The sequence below is a fragment of the Elephantulus edwardii genome, unplaced genomic scaffold, assembly GCF_000299155.1.
Source record: "Elephantulus edwardii isolate Elephantulus edwardi_28Jun2011 unplaced genomic scaffold, EleEdw1.0 scaffold00168, whole genome shotgun sequence".
NCBI classification, from domain to species: Eukaryota; Metazoa; Chordata; class Mammalia; order Macroscelidea; family Macroscelididae; genus Elephantulus; species Elephantulus edwardii.
The window spans coordinates 6,686,010-6,702,272 of NW_006399918.1; the positions used below are offsets into that span (position 1 = coordinate 6,686,010).

General features: G+C 39.7%; 1 protein-coding gene across 1 annotated transcript in view; it reads left to right on the top strand.

The window, feature by feature from the left end:
- Positions 1-746, top strand: part of LOC102845084 (intelectin-1-like) — a 5,381-nt gene extending 4,635 nt beyond the window's left edge. Inside the window, exon 5 of the mRNA XM_006895542.1 lies at positions 594-746. Coding sequence (XP_006895604.1) covers positions 594-746 — 153 coding nt within the window. The remainder of the gene's footprint in view (positions 1-593) is intronic.
- The last annotated feature ends 15,517 nt before the right edge of the window (positions 747-16,263 follow it).

Genomic DNA, 16,263 nt, shown 5'->3' on the forward strand with positions numbered 1-16,263 from the left:
GCATCCCTGGAGTACACCCTTCCCAATTTTGAACCATGCAGTGTTTCCTTGCTCTGTTCTGATGACTGCCTCCTGGTCCAAGTATAGGTTTCACATTAGAATGATCAAGTGTTCTGGGATTCCCATTATTCTCAGAGTTAGCCACTTTGTCAGTTTGTTTGTTATGTCAGTATGTTTGTTATATCAGTTTGTTATGATCCACACCTCAAGCTTAAGAAAAACTAAGCTAGGGGTAAAAATTTTGAAGTAATCATTATTCTGTTAACAGTTGAAGTCATCAGAGAAGGTGAGTCATAACTGAGAGGAACAGGTATAGACTGGGCCTTCAAGAGTAACTTCCAGAGGATGGGCAGAGGAGGAAAGGATGGCAGAAGGACCGAAGGATGAGTGCTAACCTAAGCAGAAATAAACCAGGAGAAAGAGTATTACTTCACAAATTCACTGAAGAGGTTGGTCTCAAGGGAATGATAGGGCAATACCATGGAAAAATGTGGCAAAACCAAATAGGATGAGAATCAAAGATTGCAGACATTTGTTTATGAAGAGCTTGCTGGTTTCACTTCACTCTGCCTCCCCCATTCCCTGTTTCCTAGCACTGTATTGGAGGAGGAGGATTCTTTCCAGAGGGCAATCCCAGGCAATGTGGGGATTTCCCGGCCTTTGACTGGAATGGATATGGAACCCACACAGGCTACAGCTCCAGCCGGGAGATAACTGATGCAGCCGTGCTCCTGTTCTACAGATGAGAAGCCTGTAGAGTGGGAACTCAGCTAGCTCACTGTCCCATACATAAGGAATTCTAAAACCGAGAACTGCAAGGATGAGGGAATAATAAATTGCATCAATGAATGATTCTGGGTTTTTCTGAATTCTTTTTACAGTTTGACTGAAAATCCGAGGGGTATTTTAAAAGATTACTGAATCTATCGGTTACTTCTATAATGGGGAAATGTTTTTCCATCGACTCCTTTCCGTAAAATGCTTGTCTGTAAGATACTGTTCTAAAGCGAAGCTCAAAGTTAAGTCAGAGTAAGATGATGATGATGAAGGACTGACCATCTACTTCAGAAATAACAAGCCTTTGAAAACTCTATGTACAATAGAGCACACTTAGAGCAGACTAGCAGATATGGCAACTGAGACTGAACCCTCAAATATGGAAACACAGAGGAAGAGGAAGACTTGTAAACAGACACTACTGATTGGAGCATGGAATGTGAGAATCATGAATGTAGGAAAATTGGATATTGTTAAAAAGAAATGGAAGTCATAAATATTGACATATAAGCAAAATTAGATGGGTTGGCATGGGGCATTATCAATCAGATGATCATATGTATCAATCAGACGATCATATGATCCACTATGCTGGATATAAAAAGGTGAGGAAAATTGGGGACATTTTGATAGTTAAAAAAGTAATTTCTAGATCCATCTTAATATAGTGAGTGACAAGATAATATCCATATGCATACAAAGTTTTTTCTTTTTTCTAATTATGCTAGTTTATTTACAAAATTCAAATACATTATTCTCCAGATCTATTTTCTTCCAATTTCCCTCACCCCCAGCCATCAAATTTTACAAGCCCCTGATTAATCCTCCCGGCCCCCTCTCACATCCTCATCCCTCTGCTTTCACCCTACCCCCCACTTGGATCCTCATATTCATTCTACAATAATGGTTTTATACAATATTTGTCCTTGTGGGACTGAGTTACAAGAAAGTCAAGTGAATACCACTATCATTCAAATATATGCACCAAAAACTACAGCCAAAGAGGAGGAAATAAAGGATTTCTACCAACATTTGCAGCAGAAATCAATCAAACATGTAATCAAGAAGCATTAATAGTAACAGGTAGAGAGAAGAAAGATTAGTAATCAGAAAATAGGGACTTGGTGACAAACATGAAATTCTAAATAGAATGATAGAATTCTGTACAATAAATTATTTGTTCATTGCATATACCTTTTATAAGAAACATAAACACAGACTATACACATGGATTTCACCTGAGGGTATGCACAGGCATCAGATAGATTCCATCTGTGGGAAGACTTGCTGGAGAACCTCAGTATCAGCAGTGGAAACTAGACCAGGTGCTGATTATGGAACAGACTATCAACTACTTATGTGCAAGTTCAAACTAAAGCTAAAGAAGTTTAAATCAAATCCACAGGAATTAAAATTTGACCTTAAGTCTATCCCACCTGAATTTCAAAACCACCTGAGAAACAGTTTGAGGCCTTGAACACTGATGGATGAGCACAGATCAGATGAGCTGGAGCAGGCTATCAAGAACATCAAGCACGAAGAATGCAAAAGGTCAATACAAAGGGGAGGAAAAAAAAGACCAAGTTGGATGTCAGAAGAGACTGAATACTGCACTACATTGTGGAGGAGCCAAAGCAAAGGGGGAGGGGGAAACCAAAAATTAAGAAACACAATGCATGTAATTGGACATTTGGTCTATTTCCATGTTCTTTTGATGGTGAATAATGCTGTTATGAACATTGGTGTACAGATCTCGGAGAAGTCTCAGTTCTAATTTCCTTGAGATATATTCCTAGTAGTGAAATAGCTGGGTCATATGGAGTTTCTATGTTCAACTTTTTGAGGAAATGCCAAATTGTTTTTCAGAGTGCTTGCACCATTTTACAATCCTGCCAACAGTGTAAGAAAATTCCCATGTCTCCACATCCTCTCCAACATTTATTGTTTGCTGCTCTGCTAAACTTTGCCACTGCTACTAGTAAGATGGTATCTCATAGTGGTTTTGATATTTATCTCTCTTATTGTCAGTGATTTTGTCACATAATTGAATAATGAAGCACTCAGGAACAATGATTTTGGAAAATGCTACATAACTTGGGAAAGACTGGACAGCATTATGCTGAGTGAACTATTACAGTCTCATAAGGACAAATACTGCATAGGAACATTATTGCAAAAACAGAAGGATAACTAATAAAACATGTATGGGGACCCAATGGGAGAAGAGGTGGAAGCAGAGGGGTGAGGAATGGGTAGGGGTGAAACCACAGAGTTGTACAGCTTGTTGGGTGGAGAGAAACAGTGAAGAAAATAGAAAGGATCTAACAGGGATCTGAAAACATTTGGCAATGACGGGCAAGTTTCAACAGTGATTAATTTCATATAACATAATGCATCTGAATAGTCATATGAAACACAACATGAATGAGGAATATTGTGAAACACAGTGTATACAAACGTTTTGAGTAAATGAATATAAAATTAGGAAAAAAGAGAACAAAATTTGAAAAAAAGAAATATAAGGAGCCAAATAGAAGATTTCAAAGGGCAGCACAGGAAGACAAAGCAAAGTATTAAAAGGAAATTTGTGAAGAGATGGAGTCAGAAAATCAAAAGGGTCAACCTCATTCAGCATTCCTTAAGCTGAAGGAACTGAAGAACATATTCAAGCCTCAAGTTGCAATACTTAAAGATGCTATAGGCAGAATATGAAATGAGACAAGAAGCATTAAAAGAAGATGGAAGGAGTCACTGTATCAGAAGGAATTGGCTGACACCAAAGCATTTCAGGAAAGAACATATGATGGAGAGGCAATGGTGATGAAGGAGAAGTTCAGGCTGCTCTGACAGAATTGATGGCATACCATTAACAAATTTCAATAAATAGATGTTGCCCTGGTCATGCTCACCAGATTGTGTCAAGAAATCTGGAGGACAACTTCCTGGCCAATTGACTGAAAGAGATCCATATTTATCTCTATCTCCAAAAAAGATGATCTAACAGAGTGTGGAAATTACTGAGCAGTATCACTAATACCACAGACAAGCAAAATCCTGTTGAGGATTATTAAAAAATGACTGGAACAACTACATTGACAGAGAACTACCAGAAATACAAGCTGGGTTGAGAAGAGACCATAGCACTAGAGACATTGTTGCCAATGTCAGATGGATCTTTGTTTAAAGTAAAGCAGACCAGGGCAGTGTCTATCTGTATTTCATTTGTGAAAAACAAGGCATTTTACTGTGTAGATCACAAGAACTTGTGGCTAACCTAAGAATATTTAGAATTGCAGAACACTTGATTGTGATCATGCGAAAGCTATACTTGGACCAGGAAACAGTTGTCAGAACAGAGCATGAAAACACTTCTTGTTGTTGTTGTTGTTGTTATATGCCATCAAGTCGTTTGAGACTCATAGCGACCCTATGTACAACAGCCCTAAACCCTGCTCTATCCTGTGCCAATCGCATTGCCTCTGACATACCCATCCCGATTACCCCAGTCACTGAATCAATCCACCTCATAGACAGTCTTCCCCTCCTGTGCTGTCCCTGCATGGTTCAAAACCAGGAAGGAAGTGCATGCTGTCTCCATATCTTTTCAATCTGTATGTGGACTTCATGAGGAGGAATGTGGCATCAGGATTGGAAGACTCATTAACAACCTGCGTTACACAAATGATACAACCTTGCCTGTTGAAACTGAGAAGAATCTGAAGCATTTACTGCAGAAGATCAAAAACTGTAGTCTTCAACCTGGATTGAAGTTCAGCATCAAGAAGACAAAGATTTCCATCAATGGGCAATCGGCTGCACCATGATGGATGAGAAGACACTGAGATTGTTAACAATTTCAGCTTGCCCTGCTCCACAATCAGCACTCTTGGCACCAGCATTCAGGAAATCAAAAGATTAATTGTACTGGGGAAGGTCGTTGTCATGGAGCTCTCCAAAGTGCTTAAGAGCAATGATGTCAGTCTAGATACTAAGGTGCACTAAATTCAGACCATAGTGTTTGCAATTAGTTGTTATGCCTCAAAGAGCTGGAAAATGACTAAGGGTGACAGAAGAAGAATCAATGTGTTTGAGTTATGGTGCTAGAGAAGAGTATTGAACTTGGACCTCCAGGAGAACAAATAAAGGAGAGGGTGAAACCAAGTTTCTTCCTGGAGGCAAAGATTTTGAAGCTATGTCTCATATACTTTGGCACATGGCTGGGAGGGACCAGTCCTTGGAGAAAGACATCATGTTTGGACAGGTGGACAGATGGCGTAGGAGAGGAAGACCCTGGGTGAGCTGGATTGACTTGATAACTGGGGCAATGGGATGGGGTGTTTCAGAGTCTGTGAGACTGACTCAAGATAGAGCAGGGTTCAAAGCAATTTTATATGGTGTCACTATGAGTTGTGGGTGACTCAATGGCACATAGCATCAGCAACTACTCTACCAGCAGGAATAGTTGGGAATAGTTCCTCCTCACATTTTCAAAGTAGGTGCGATGAAGTCTCCTCAAACTCTTTTTTTTTTTAATATGAAACGTTACACAAATTTGTGTATCATCCTTGCGCAGGAGCCATGCTAATCTTCTCTGTATCATTCCAATTCTAGTGTATGTGCTGCTGAAGTGAGCACCCATCTTCATTTTTAAGAATCACACTGCTGACCTTTGGAAGCAGGAGTGGCATCCACTTCCTAAACAACTTGCCTTCAGAAACTCTATTAACTTTGATAAATGCTGATAGCTGTAGAGGGGCTTCATTTATAGGATCACTATAAATGTTGTGCTCAACTTGAAGGCAATAAAAAACAACTGCTTACATGTTTTTAGACAGATTCAGTTGTTCCTCTGACATGTGTTATATTTAATACCCTTTACCAATACTATAATTTAAGAACATTAATGCTTCTTCAGTATTCCTTATTCATTATCTACTCTTCATATGAGACAATTGAAAATACTATTGTTTGAATCAGATACTTCTTAGTTCTCAAAGTGTTTTCTTTTTAACACTTCTAAGAAGTCTTTTGTAGCAACTTGCCCAATGCAAAGTATAATTGTATTTCTTGACTACTGTTTTCATGGGCACTTGTTGTGGAATTAAGTAAAATAAGTCATGGTGAGAATCCAGCTTTCATTAACAAAATGAAGGGATCAGCAAGTGATTCCTGTAAAAAGATATATTCATATGTGTGTACGAACTATAACAGAAAGCTTTTCAGGTTCTATTGTCTCTCTGTGCCCTCTCTCTTCTTTTTTCTTCTTGAACAATCGGACCATTTGACACATGTCTCGTTTAGACTAGTTTGGTTTGGGTGAGGCTTTTCTTTATAATCACTATCTGGGAGGTGGGGCCTGGAACAGCTGGTTTGTTCTATATTTCCAAGGAAATTCATGCTATCTAGTGTTTGCAAACTGTTTTCTAGCTTATAAAAAACTACATAGAAACCACCCCAAGAGTTCCACCTAATATCTCTGTGAGGCTGTGAAGGTGGTGAGATCTCCTCATGTAACTTCACAAAGAGGGAGGGGAGAGAACCAGCATCATCAGCATCAACAGTGCTGCTTGCTTTGAGGCAGAAGTCAGATGTCCCTACCCTCAAATCTATTTTACTGATTCGGACACCAGCCATCCTTCAAGGTGTTCTGTATTTCCCAGGTGGGCTTGGCAAGTCGCTGCAGTTGTCATAGAGAACTCACAACCATACTCACAGTTAAGGAGTTTTTAAGGGAAATGATCGATTGCCATTCAGGATCAGGAAGAATTCAGGAAATAGTTTTTCAGTAAGGACAGCCTTTTTTGAGTTATGCCTCTAGGCTGCCCATCCTTCACATTTCATCTCTGACTTTGCTATGTTCAGAAGATATAGAACTTTCTAGCTCCACTGCTACAGGCACCCTATTCTTCCAGTGAGTCTCCTGCCCCAGAGGTCTCAGTTCTTGCTAGCTTTGCACATTCACTGTAGCTGCCTCCATGCTGGGAAGCCCACTTTGTCATCTCATACTCATCTCCTAGTTCAGTTGTCTCCTTTTCTTGGCTGCCACTTTCCATATTTCCAGCGTTATAGTATTCTTCCTGTCTTTGAGTCTATAAGGTTCTCATTCTTGAGATCCAGAGTCCAAAGGCTATGATTTGCTTCTTGTTGATAGTCAGGTCCTATATCCATTTCCAGAAATATTTTCAAATATCTTCAGTACTTCTATAGGCTAAAGCTAACTGGAAGGAAGCCAGAGGGCATAGAATTCCATTTACCTATTTCATAAAGTTCAACCTCTTGAGCAATGAAACAGCAAGGAAAATGGCAAGTCTTTAAATATAAATGAAAAATATCCAGCACAGTTTACAGATTGTGTTCATCAAAAATCTTTTTGTTTCCTTTGATCAAATAAAAAATTCATGGATAAAACTCAAATGATACATCATTATTCTTTCAGTTCTCTTATCATTGTGGGTTCCTATCAAGTCAGTCACACGTTAATGTGAAACACAATATGTTAACATTACCAGTGGTCTTCTTTTCGGTCCAAACCCCAAAGTCAAACCCATTGCTGTGAAATCTATTCCTATTCCTAATGACCCTTTTAGACAGAGTAAAATTGCCACACACGGCAGGGCAATGAGTCTTTAAAGAAGCCAACAATTGCATTTATTCCCTTGTGTAGCATGAGATGGGTTCAAAACATGGGCATTTCAATTAATAGCCTTGTGCTTAACCACCGTGCCAGTAGTTTGCTGGTGTTGTTAAACCAATTACGACTCACAGTGACTCTGTGTGAAACAGAACAGAACCTTGCCCTATTTTGCTACACTCTCACTAACTGATCATTTCAGAGTTATTGTGCCAATCCATCTTGTTGAAGTACATCTTCTCTTTCTCTGACCCTCCATTTGTTCTAATACAGACTTTTTCTCCCAACGACATTTTTCCTCAGGACAACATGTCTCAGTATGTGAGATGAAGTTTCAAGATCATTGCCTCTAAAGGAACGCTGGTTGAACTTACCATGAGACTGATTTGTTTGTTCATTTGGAAGTCCATGGTATATTAAGTAATAATAAACAACACCGTAATCCAAAAGCATTCATTCTTTGGTCTTTCTTATTCATACATCATTTTCACTGTATGTGAAGCAATTTAAAATATCATGGCTTGGGTCAAATGCACTTTAGTCTTTAAGTGAACATCAGTGCTCTTGAGAACTTTGGAGAAGTCCTTGGCAGAATTCCTAAAATTTATAGGAATAGAAACGCCTAAACAGCAAAAATGCAAACAATCACATTAAAACACGGGCAAAGGATGTGGACAGGCATTTCATCAAAGATATTCAGGCAACTAACACATGAAAAAATGCTTGGAAACATTAACCATCAGTGAGATGCAAATGAAAACCACAATAAAATATTATTTTACCCTAGCAATAACAGCTAAATTCAATAATACAGAAAACAACAAATATGGATCAAAGTGTGGAGAGTTTTACAGTCTCATCATCTTTTGGTGAAACTATAAAATATTGCAAATGCTGTGGAAAATGGTCTGATGTTTTCTTAAAAAGTTCGAAATGGAAATACTGTTTGATCTAGCAAATCTCACTAGTGGATATGTACCCTAAAGAAACTAGAGTTATAATGCAAACACAAGCTTGTTTGCCAGAAAGTGAGAAGGACTTGAAGAATTTTCTGTAAAAGGTCAAGGACTGCAGTTTTCAATATGTATTACATCTAAAAATCAAGAAAACAAAGATTTTCACCATCAGCCCAATTGGAAGCACCATGATAGATGGAAGAGAGATTGAAGTTATTAACCATTCAAACTTGCTCAGCACAATCAACACTCTTGACAACAGAAGTCAGGAAATTAAGACAAGCTGTTTTGAGAAATTCTGATGCCAGGGACCTCTCCAGAGTGCTAAGGAGCAATGATGTCAGTTTAGAGATTAAGGTGTGCCTGATTCAAACCCTGGTCTTTGCAATTACTTGCTGTGTATAAAATCTACAAAGAAACATGTTGCCTCAGAATAGGAGATAGAAGAAGCAGCAGAATGCTCCCAGATGGGCATTTTGGGGTAGTGAGAGCCAATGAGAATGCATGATAACGGAGGAATTTGAAATGACAGAGCTCATGGAGTTTGAATCATGCCCTGGTTCTTAAATTTGGTAGGACCTGAGGGCCTGTGGCCCTTGGGCCTATTTTTGGTTTTGGACAAATGTTCTTCTAGGTTATTTAGCCCCAGTCTGTCCACTTGCTGTACAGAGGTAACTTGTGGTTGCTGTGAAGCTGAACATTGTGACACTGATGTGTCAAATGTGATAATGGTTATTCATGGTGGACAGTGTTTGGTGGAGCTCCCCAATTAAAATAATCTTGGAAGCAGGAGTGGCATCCACTTCTGCAATACCTTGCCTCTGCAAAACCTATGAACCAAAGGAAAGGTGAAAGTTATACAAATGTTCAGGTCTTTCTTTCGTAGGGTCACTATGAGTTGCCTACAGCTCAACAGCTCTCTACAACAACAATAACAACAATATGAGAATTGGACAATGCCTCAGGATGACAGAGGAATTGATGCCTTTGCATTGTGGTGCTGGAGAAGAGTACTGAACATACCATACTCTGCCAAGAGAACAAACAGGTATATCCTGGAGAGGATGAAACCAGATTGTTCCTTGGAGGCTAGAATTGTGAAACTCCACCTCACATATATTGGACATGTTGCCAGGAGGGACCAGTCTTTGGAGAAGGATTTCATGCTCAGAAAGGTGGAGGGCTAGTGCAAGAGAGGAAGACCCTGAATGAGATGGAGTAACACAATGACTGCAGCATGGGGCCAAGTGTGTCAGAGACAGTAAGGTTTGCTCAATATAAAGCAGGGTTCAGATATTATTCTGATAGGGTCACTACGAGTTATAGTCAACTAGATGGTACATAACAACAACAACCGCCATCATTGCAAACAGATAAATTCATACTCATATTTCTTGCAGCATCAAAGTAACAAAGAGATGAAAATGACTTAAATGTCTATGAATTAATGAATAAATGAACTGTGGCATATTTACTAATGGAATGCTATGAACCTCAAGAATAAGGAATCATTTGTGAAGCAGCTTATAAATTTTGAGGACATTGTTGAGTGAAATAACTCAGTCACCAAAGGACAAATACTATGTGAGTATATTATTATAAAAAGTCAAGGAAAGGATTATGCACAGAAAAAAACATTTTATGATTGGTTCAGGGACTGAAGGAGTGGAGGAGCAAGGGAAAAATGGTCAGTGAGCAGATATTAAGATGTGTAAAGGGAAAAGTACGCTAAGTGTGTCCAGTACAATTTCTCTAAGACATGAAAGGTACAAAAGAATGTCAAGACATCAAAAGTAAATATAGTTACATATCCAATCTTTTATTATCTGTAATAAACATTAATCTAAAGTAGACATATAGGCAGACAGGCAAGATGAACAGTTATGAGCAGGTGAAAAGAATCTCACCAATGTCCACACACGACTTTGACAGATGATAATTTTACATGACTGTTTGTATGGATTTTGTGAGGAGGAATGTGGCATCAGGATTAAAGGAAAACTCATCAACAACCTGTGACGTACAGAATGGCCCAAACTTGTTGCCTGAAACTAAGGCGTACCTGAAACATTTGGAACTGTCAAGGAATATAGTAGTCTTTATTATGGACTGAAGTTTAACATCAAGAAGACAAAGATTCTCACCAGTGGGTCAACTGGCAGCCCCATAATATATGAAGAACAGATTGAGGTTGTTAACAATTTCAGCTTCCTTGGCTCCACAATCAACACTCCTGGCACCAGCAGTCAGGAAATCAAAAGATGAATTGCACTGAAGAATTCTACTGAGAAGGAAAGAAAGAAAAAGTAAAAAGAGACTTTGACCTTTTAAGATTGGAACAAGCAGTTTGGCTTCTGTTGTTGTTGTTATGTGCCTTCGAGTCGCTTGTGACTCATAGCGACCCTATGTACAACAGCCCTAAATTTTGCTCTGTCCTGTGCCAATCATACTGTCTCCAACACACCCATTCCAATTATCCCAGTCACTGAATCAATCCACCTCATAGAGTGCCTTCCCCTCCTGTGCTTTCCCTCCACCCTACCAAGCAGGATGTCCCTCTCCAAGGACAGGTCCCTCCTTATAACATGTCCAAAGTATCTGAGACAGAGCCTCAGAATCCTTGCCTCCAAGGAACCTCTAGTTTAACCCTTTCCAGGATGAATCTGATTTCTTGGCAGTCCATGGTACCCTCAGTACTCTTCTCCAGCGCCACAGCTCAAAGGCATCAATTCTCCTTTTATCCTCCTTAGTTACTGTCCAACTCTCTGATTCATAACAAGTGATAGCAAAGACCATGGCCTGTATCAGATGCACCTTTGTCTCCAGAGAGACACCATTGCTCTTCAGTACCTTGGAGAGGTCTCTAACAGCAGACTTTCCCATCGCAGTACGTCTTTTAATTTCCTGGCTGCTGGTGCCAAGAAGGTTGACTGTGGAGCCAAGCAAACTAAAGCTGTGAACAATCTCAATCTCTTCACCATCCATCCTGATGCAGCCCATTGGCCCAATGGTGAGAATCTTTGTCTTCTTGACACTGAGCCTCAGTCCATACTGAAGGCTGCAATCCTTGACCCTCTGCAGCAAGTGCATGAGGTCCTCCTCAGTTTCAGCAAGCAGGGTTGTGTCATCTGCATAACGCAGATTGTTGATCTTCCACCATCCTGACACCACACTTCTCCTCATAGAGCCCAGCCTCCTGGATAATCTATTCTGCATACAGGTTGAAAAGGTATGGAGACAGGACACATCCCTGGCATACGCCCTTCCCGATTTTGAACCATGCAGTGTTTCCTTGCTCTGTTTTGACGGTTGCCTCTTGGTCCAAGTATAGGTTTCGCGTTATCATGATCAAGTGTTCTGGGATTCCCATTCTTCTCAGAGTCAGCTGAGGTAAGATAAAGTTAGTACCCACCAGAGCTCCTTTCAAGGACTTGAAGTTAAAGAAAGCTGACCAGCAACTTATTCATGATGAGCATCTGGATCCACTGTAGTGGAATTAAGAAGCATGCAGCAATGAAGAGACTAACTGAGTTTGAACATATCCCATCATCATTGCCAACCTAGCATGCACAGATACATGGATAAACACAAAAGGGTTTCAGGCTTTGAGAAGTACGGAGTCATGGGGATCTTATCTTGTTAATTTGACCCCCAAATGGAGGCTAAGATGAGTGAAGGCATCAGTCAGTTTGAAATATAGGAAGAAATGTGGACTCCTGAGTTTGTAGCTGATGCCCTTTTGGACCTAGTCATGGATGGCTTGAGATGAGTTGAGCAGAACTCAAGAAGACGTTCCATGCTGTGAGCTAGTGTTGATTGCTGCAATGTGATGGTTTGCTCTTGACTGGCCTTTGCTTATGGATGCAGACATTAAATGGTCTAATTGGAACAGAAGATTCTTTTTTTTTCAATTTATTATTAATTTCAATGAAAATTTACAGAGACTTTGGGTTTCCATTCATTCACTTTTCTTCCCTCCCAACCCTCCCTCCTAGTACACTACCCTCTTGGAAAAGTAAAAGAAAAATTCTTTCATTGTTTTGCAAACCCTCCGCCAAGGTCCACTCCACTATGCAGCCTTCGCTCTGGACTCCTGTCATGACAAAAATAGCTAATTACATATCCCTTTTAAACAATTTTCTCCCTCATCTGTTTCTGTGCAGTATACATTATTGAACCCAGTTTTCTCAGTCTCCCCTCAAACCCACAGTCAGTCTTGTTTTACAACAGTGGCACCATGCAGTATTTGTCCTTTTGGGACTGAGATGCTTCACTCAGCATAATGTCCTCCAGAGCCACCCATTTTGAATAATATTGCATGAGTACCTTGTTTTTCAATGCAGCGTGGTGTTCCATTGTGTGAATATACCACAGCTTCTCTATCCATTCGTTTGTTGATGGGCACTTAGGTTGTTTCCAACTCCTGGCTATTGTGAACAAAGCCACAATAAACATGGGTGTGCATATATCTGCTTGGATGTCAGTTATGGTCTCTTTGGGGTATATTCCCAGTAGTGGAATTGCAGGGTCAAATGGTATCTCTATTTGCAACTTTTTGAGAATGCGCCATACTGCCTTCCACAGTGGTTGCACCATTTTACACTCCCACCAGCAGTGAATAAGGGTTCCAGTTTCTCCACAACCTCGCCAGCATTTGTTGCTTGCTGTTCTGTTAAATTTTCCTATTCAGACTGGGGTGAGATGATATCTCTGTTAGTCTGGGCAAAGAGGGCCAAAGAGAAGAATGAAGAATTCCGAACTCAAATGCTGATGGCCTTGCCTGTTGCTTATAAGAAGAGAAAACGGCCTTGCTTGTCTGGCTAAACTAGCAGGTGGCTCATAAATCAGAATGGAATATCCCTCTCTAAAGACTATGTTTATAAAAATCCTCCCCAGTAAGTTCACAGTGTGACTTCCCATCCTGCCTCTCCAGGATGAGGAACTCATCAGGGAGCTCCCCTTTTCCTCTTTTAATAAAGCTGTATTAAGCTTTCTCCCATTCTCTCTGATTTCTTCTTTAAGTCCACTAACATAATTTGCATCTCTCTTAGAATTAGGGATTTTGAACATTTCTTCATGTGCTTGTTAGCCATCTGAATGTCTTCTTTGAAGTGTCTTGGGACAGAATATTCTTAAGATAAAAGAAGGTGCTTATTTCTTCAGAGTACTGGTTTAAAAGGAAGAGGCAAATCAGAAATTAGCTATCTTAAATGAGGGAGATTAAAGCATGAGGCATGAACTCACTGGCTTACACACTTCCACAAATATAGATATTGTAAATATAGATATTATAAATATAGATATTGCAAGGGGAAAGTTGATTTTTTTTCCATACATGAAAGTTAATGGCCAGAAAAGCCAGAGGGTGACATGTGGAGTTAATCTTTCAATGTGGTTTTCCTAGCCACTGAACTTGATTCTGCCATAGAAATGGACAGGGATATGTGTGGGGTTTCTGTATGACCTCATATAATTGGGGTTTTTTGCTATTGATGGGTACAGTTCTCCTTTGAAAAATTGGTAAAGGTCAGATATGTCCACCTTCATGTAGCCCAATCTCTTTTTACACCATACTTTATTTTATATTCTTTACCAATGTTCTAATTCAAAAGCACCAATGCTTTTTCAGTCTTCTTTGTTCACTGTCTAGCTCTGGCATGTATATGAGGCACTGGAATACACCACAATTTGAATCAGTGCTCCTTAGTTCTCAAAGTATTTTCTTTTTAACACATTTAAGTATTCTCTTGTAGCAGACTTGCCCAATGCAAAGTATCATTTTGTTTCTCGGCTGCTGTTTCCAAGAGTATTTATTGTGGAATCAAGTCAAAGAAATCATGGTGAGAGTCTGACTTTGATGAAAAAAATTAAGAGATCACTAAGTGATTCTTCTAAAAAGATTTTTTTTCATGCCCAGCTTCTCATCTGTGCCCTCTCTTTTCTTTTTCTACCTCTCAAATTTCCTGGTCATATGACAAAAGTCTCATTTAGCATAGTTTGTTTTGGATAAGACTCTCCTTTACACCCACCATCTGTGAAGTGAGGCAAGGAACAGATGGTATGTTCTACATTTCCAAAGAAATGTATGTTATCTAATGTTTACACACCATTTTCTAGCTACATCCTAATAGTTCCTACTAATACATCTGTGAAATTATGCAAGTGATAAAATATTAGAACTTCACAAGGAGAAAGATGAGAAGCAGCAGCAGCAGCAACAATGCTGCTTGCTTTGAAGTGAAAGTTAAACATACCTCCACCCTCAAACCTATTTTACCAATTCTGACACCAATTATTCTTTATGGTTCTCTGTTTCCCAGATGGGCTTGGTAAGTCAATGCAATAAAGAACTCAGAAAGAACTCAGAACCATTCTCACAGTCATAGAGTTTATTGGAGAAATGACAGTTTATCATTTATGATCAGGAAAGACTCAGGATTTTCAGTATGGTTTTTCAGTAAGGACAGCCTCTTTTGAGTTATACCTCTAGGCTGGCCATTCGACACCTTTCAGTCCTGACTCTCCCATGCTTAGTAGAGGTAGAACTTTTTCGCTTCACTGCTCAAGGCACCCTATTTCTCCAGTGATCCCCCTGCCCAAAAGGTCTCAGCTTTTACTCTGTCGCTTGGCACACTCGTTGTAGCTGCCTCCACACTGGAAAGCCCACTTCACCGTCTCATACTCATCTCCTAGTTCTGCTGCCTCCTTTCCTTGGCCACTTTCCACATTTCCAGTGTCACAGTCCTCTTCTTGTTTCTGAGTCTATAAAGTTCTCATTCTTGAGACCCTAACTCTAAAGGATATGAGCTCTACTTCCATCTCTTCTTGATAATAGTAAGGTCCTCCTATCTCTACTTCTGGAGTTGGCTATTTTCAAATTCAGCAGGACGGTAAAACTTATAAATTTCCTCCTTAGGGCTTCATACATTTCTTTTGCCTAGTTCCCTCATCAATGTCCCCTCCATAACCCCTTCCCCAGCATTTCGTATACTTTCTTTTCTGTTCAGTACCCTTGGTGAGCCATGGAAATAACAACTCAATTGTGGACACTTTGATACTAGAAACAGATCCTGTTTTGATATACAATATGGAATGAAGGGGGAGGAAAAATTACCTCTCACTTCTTGAACAAGGTGGGTGGTTGTCTTTGGACAATAGTGAGATATGGTATTGAATACATAAAGTGAGAAGCTGTTGTGCTGTGAACATTAGAGATTTTCAAGAGGCCGATGTACGGTTCTGTGATTATCCTGGGTGTCAGGAACAGACAATGCTGAAGGAGCCATTATGGATATGACAACAAGTGTTTAAAATTTTGTTTGTTGACACAAAGGAGCCACATCGCATTGAAAAACAAGGAACTCATGAAATATTATTAAAAATGGGTGACTCTGGAGGACATTATGCTGAGTGAAGTATCTCAGTCCCAAAAGGACAAATACTGCATGGTGCCACTGTTGTAAAATAGGACTGACCTTGGGGTTGGGGAGAAACTGATAAAGATGGGTCCAATAATGTATACTGCATTGAAACAGATGAGGGAGAAAACTGTTTAAAAGGGATATGTGATTAGGTATTTTTGTCATGACAGGAGTCCAGAGCAAAGGCTACATGGTGGAGTGGACCTGGGGGAGGGTTTGTAAAACAATGAAAGAATTTTTCTTTTACTTTTCCAAGAGGGTAGTGTACTAGGGGGGAGGGTTGGGAGGGGAGAAAAGTGCAACAATGAATGAATGGAAATCCAAAGTCTCTGTCAATTTTTACTGAAATTAATAATAAATTTAAATTTAAAAAAAACACAAAAAACCAAAACGGAGCCACATCCTGGGGATTACACGTTTAAAATGTCTGGAGGTCTTGTAATAATAGAAAGAATGAAAACCAGAGAGATTTCAGTAC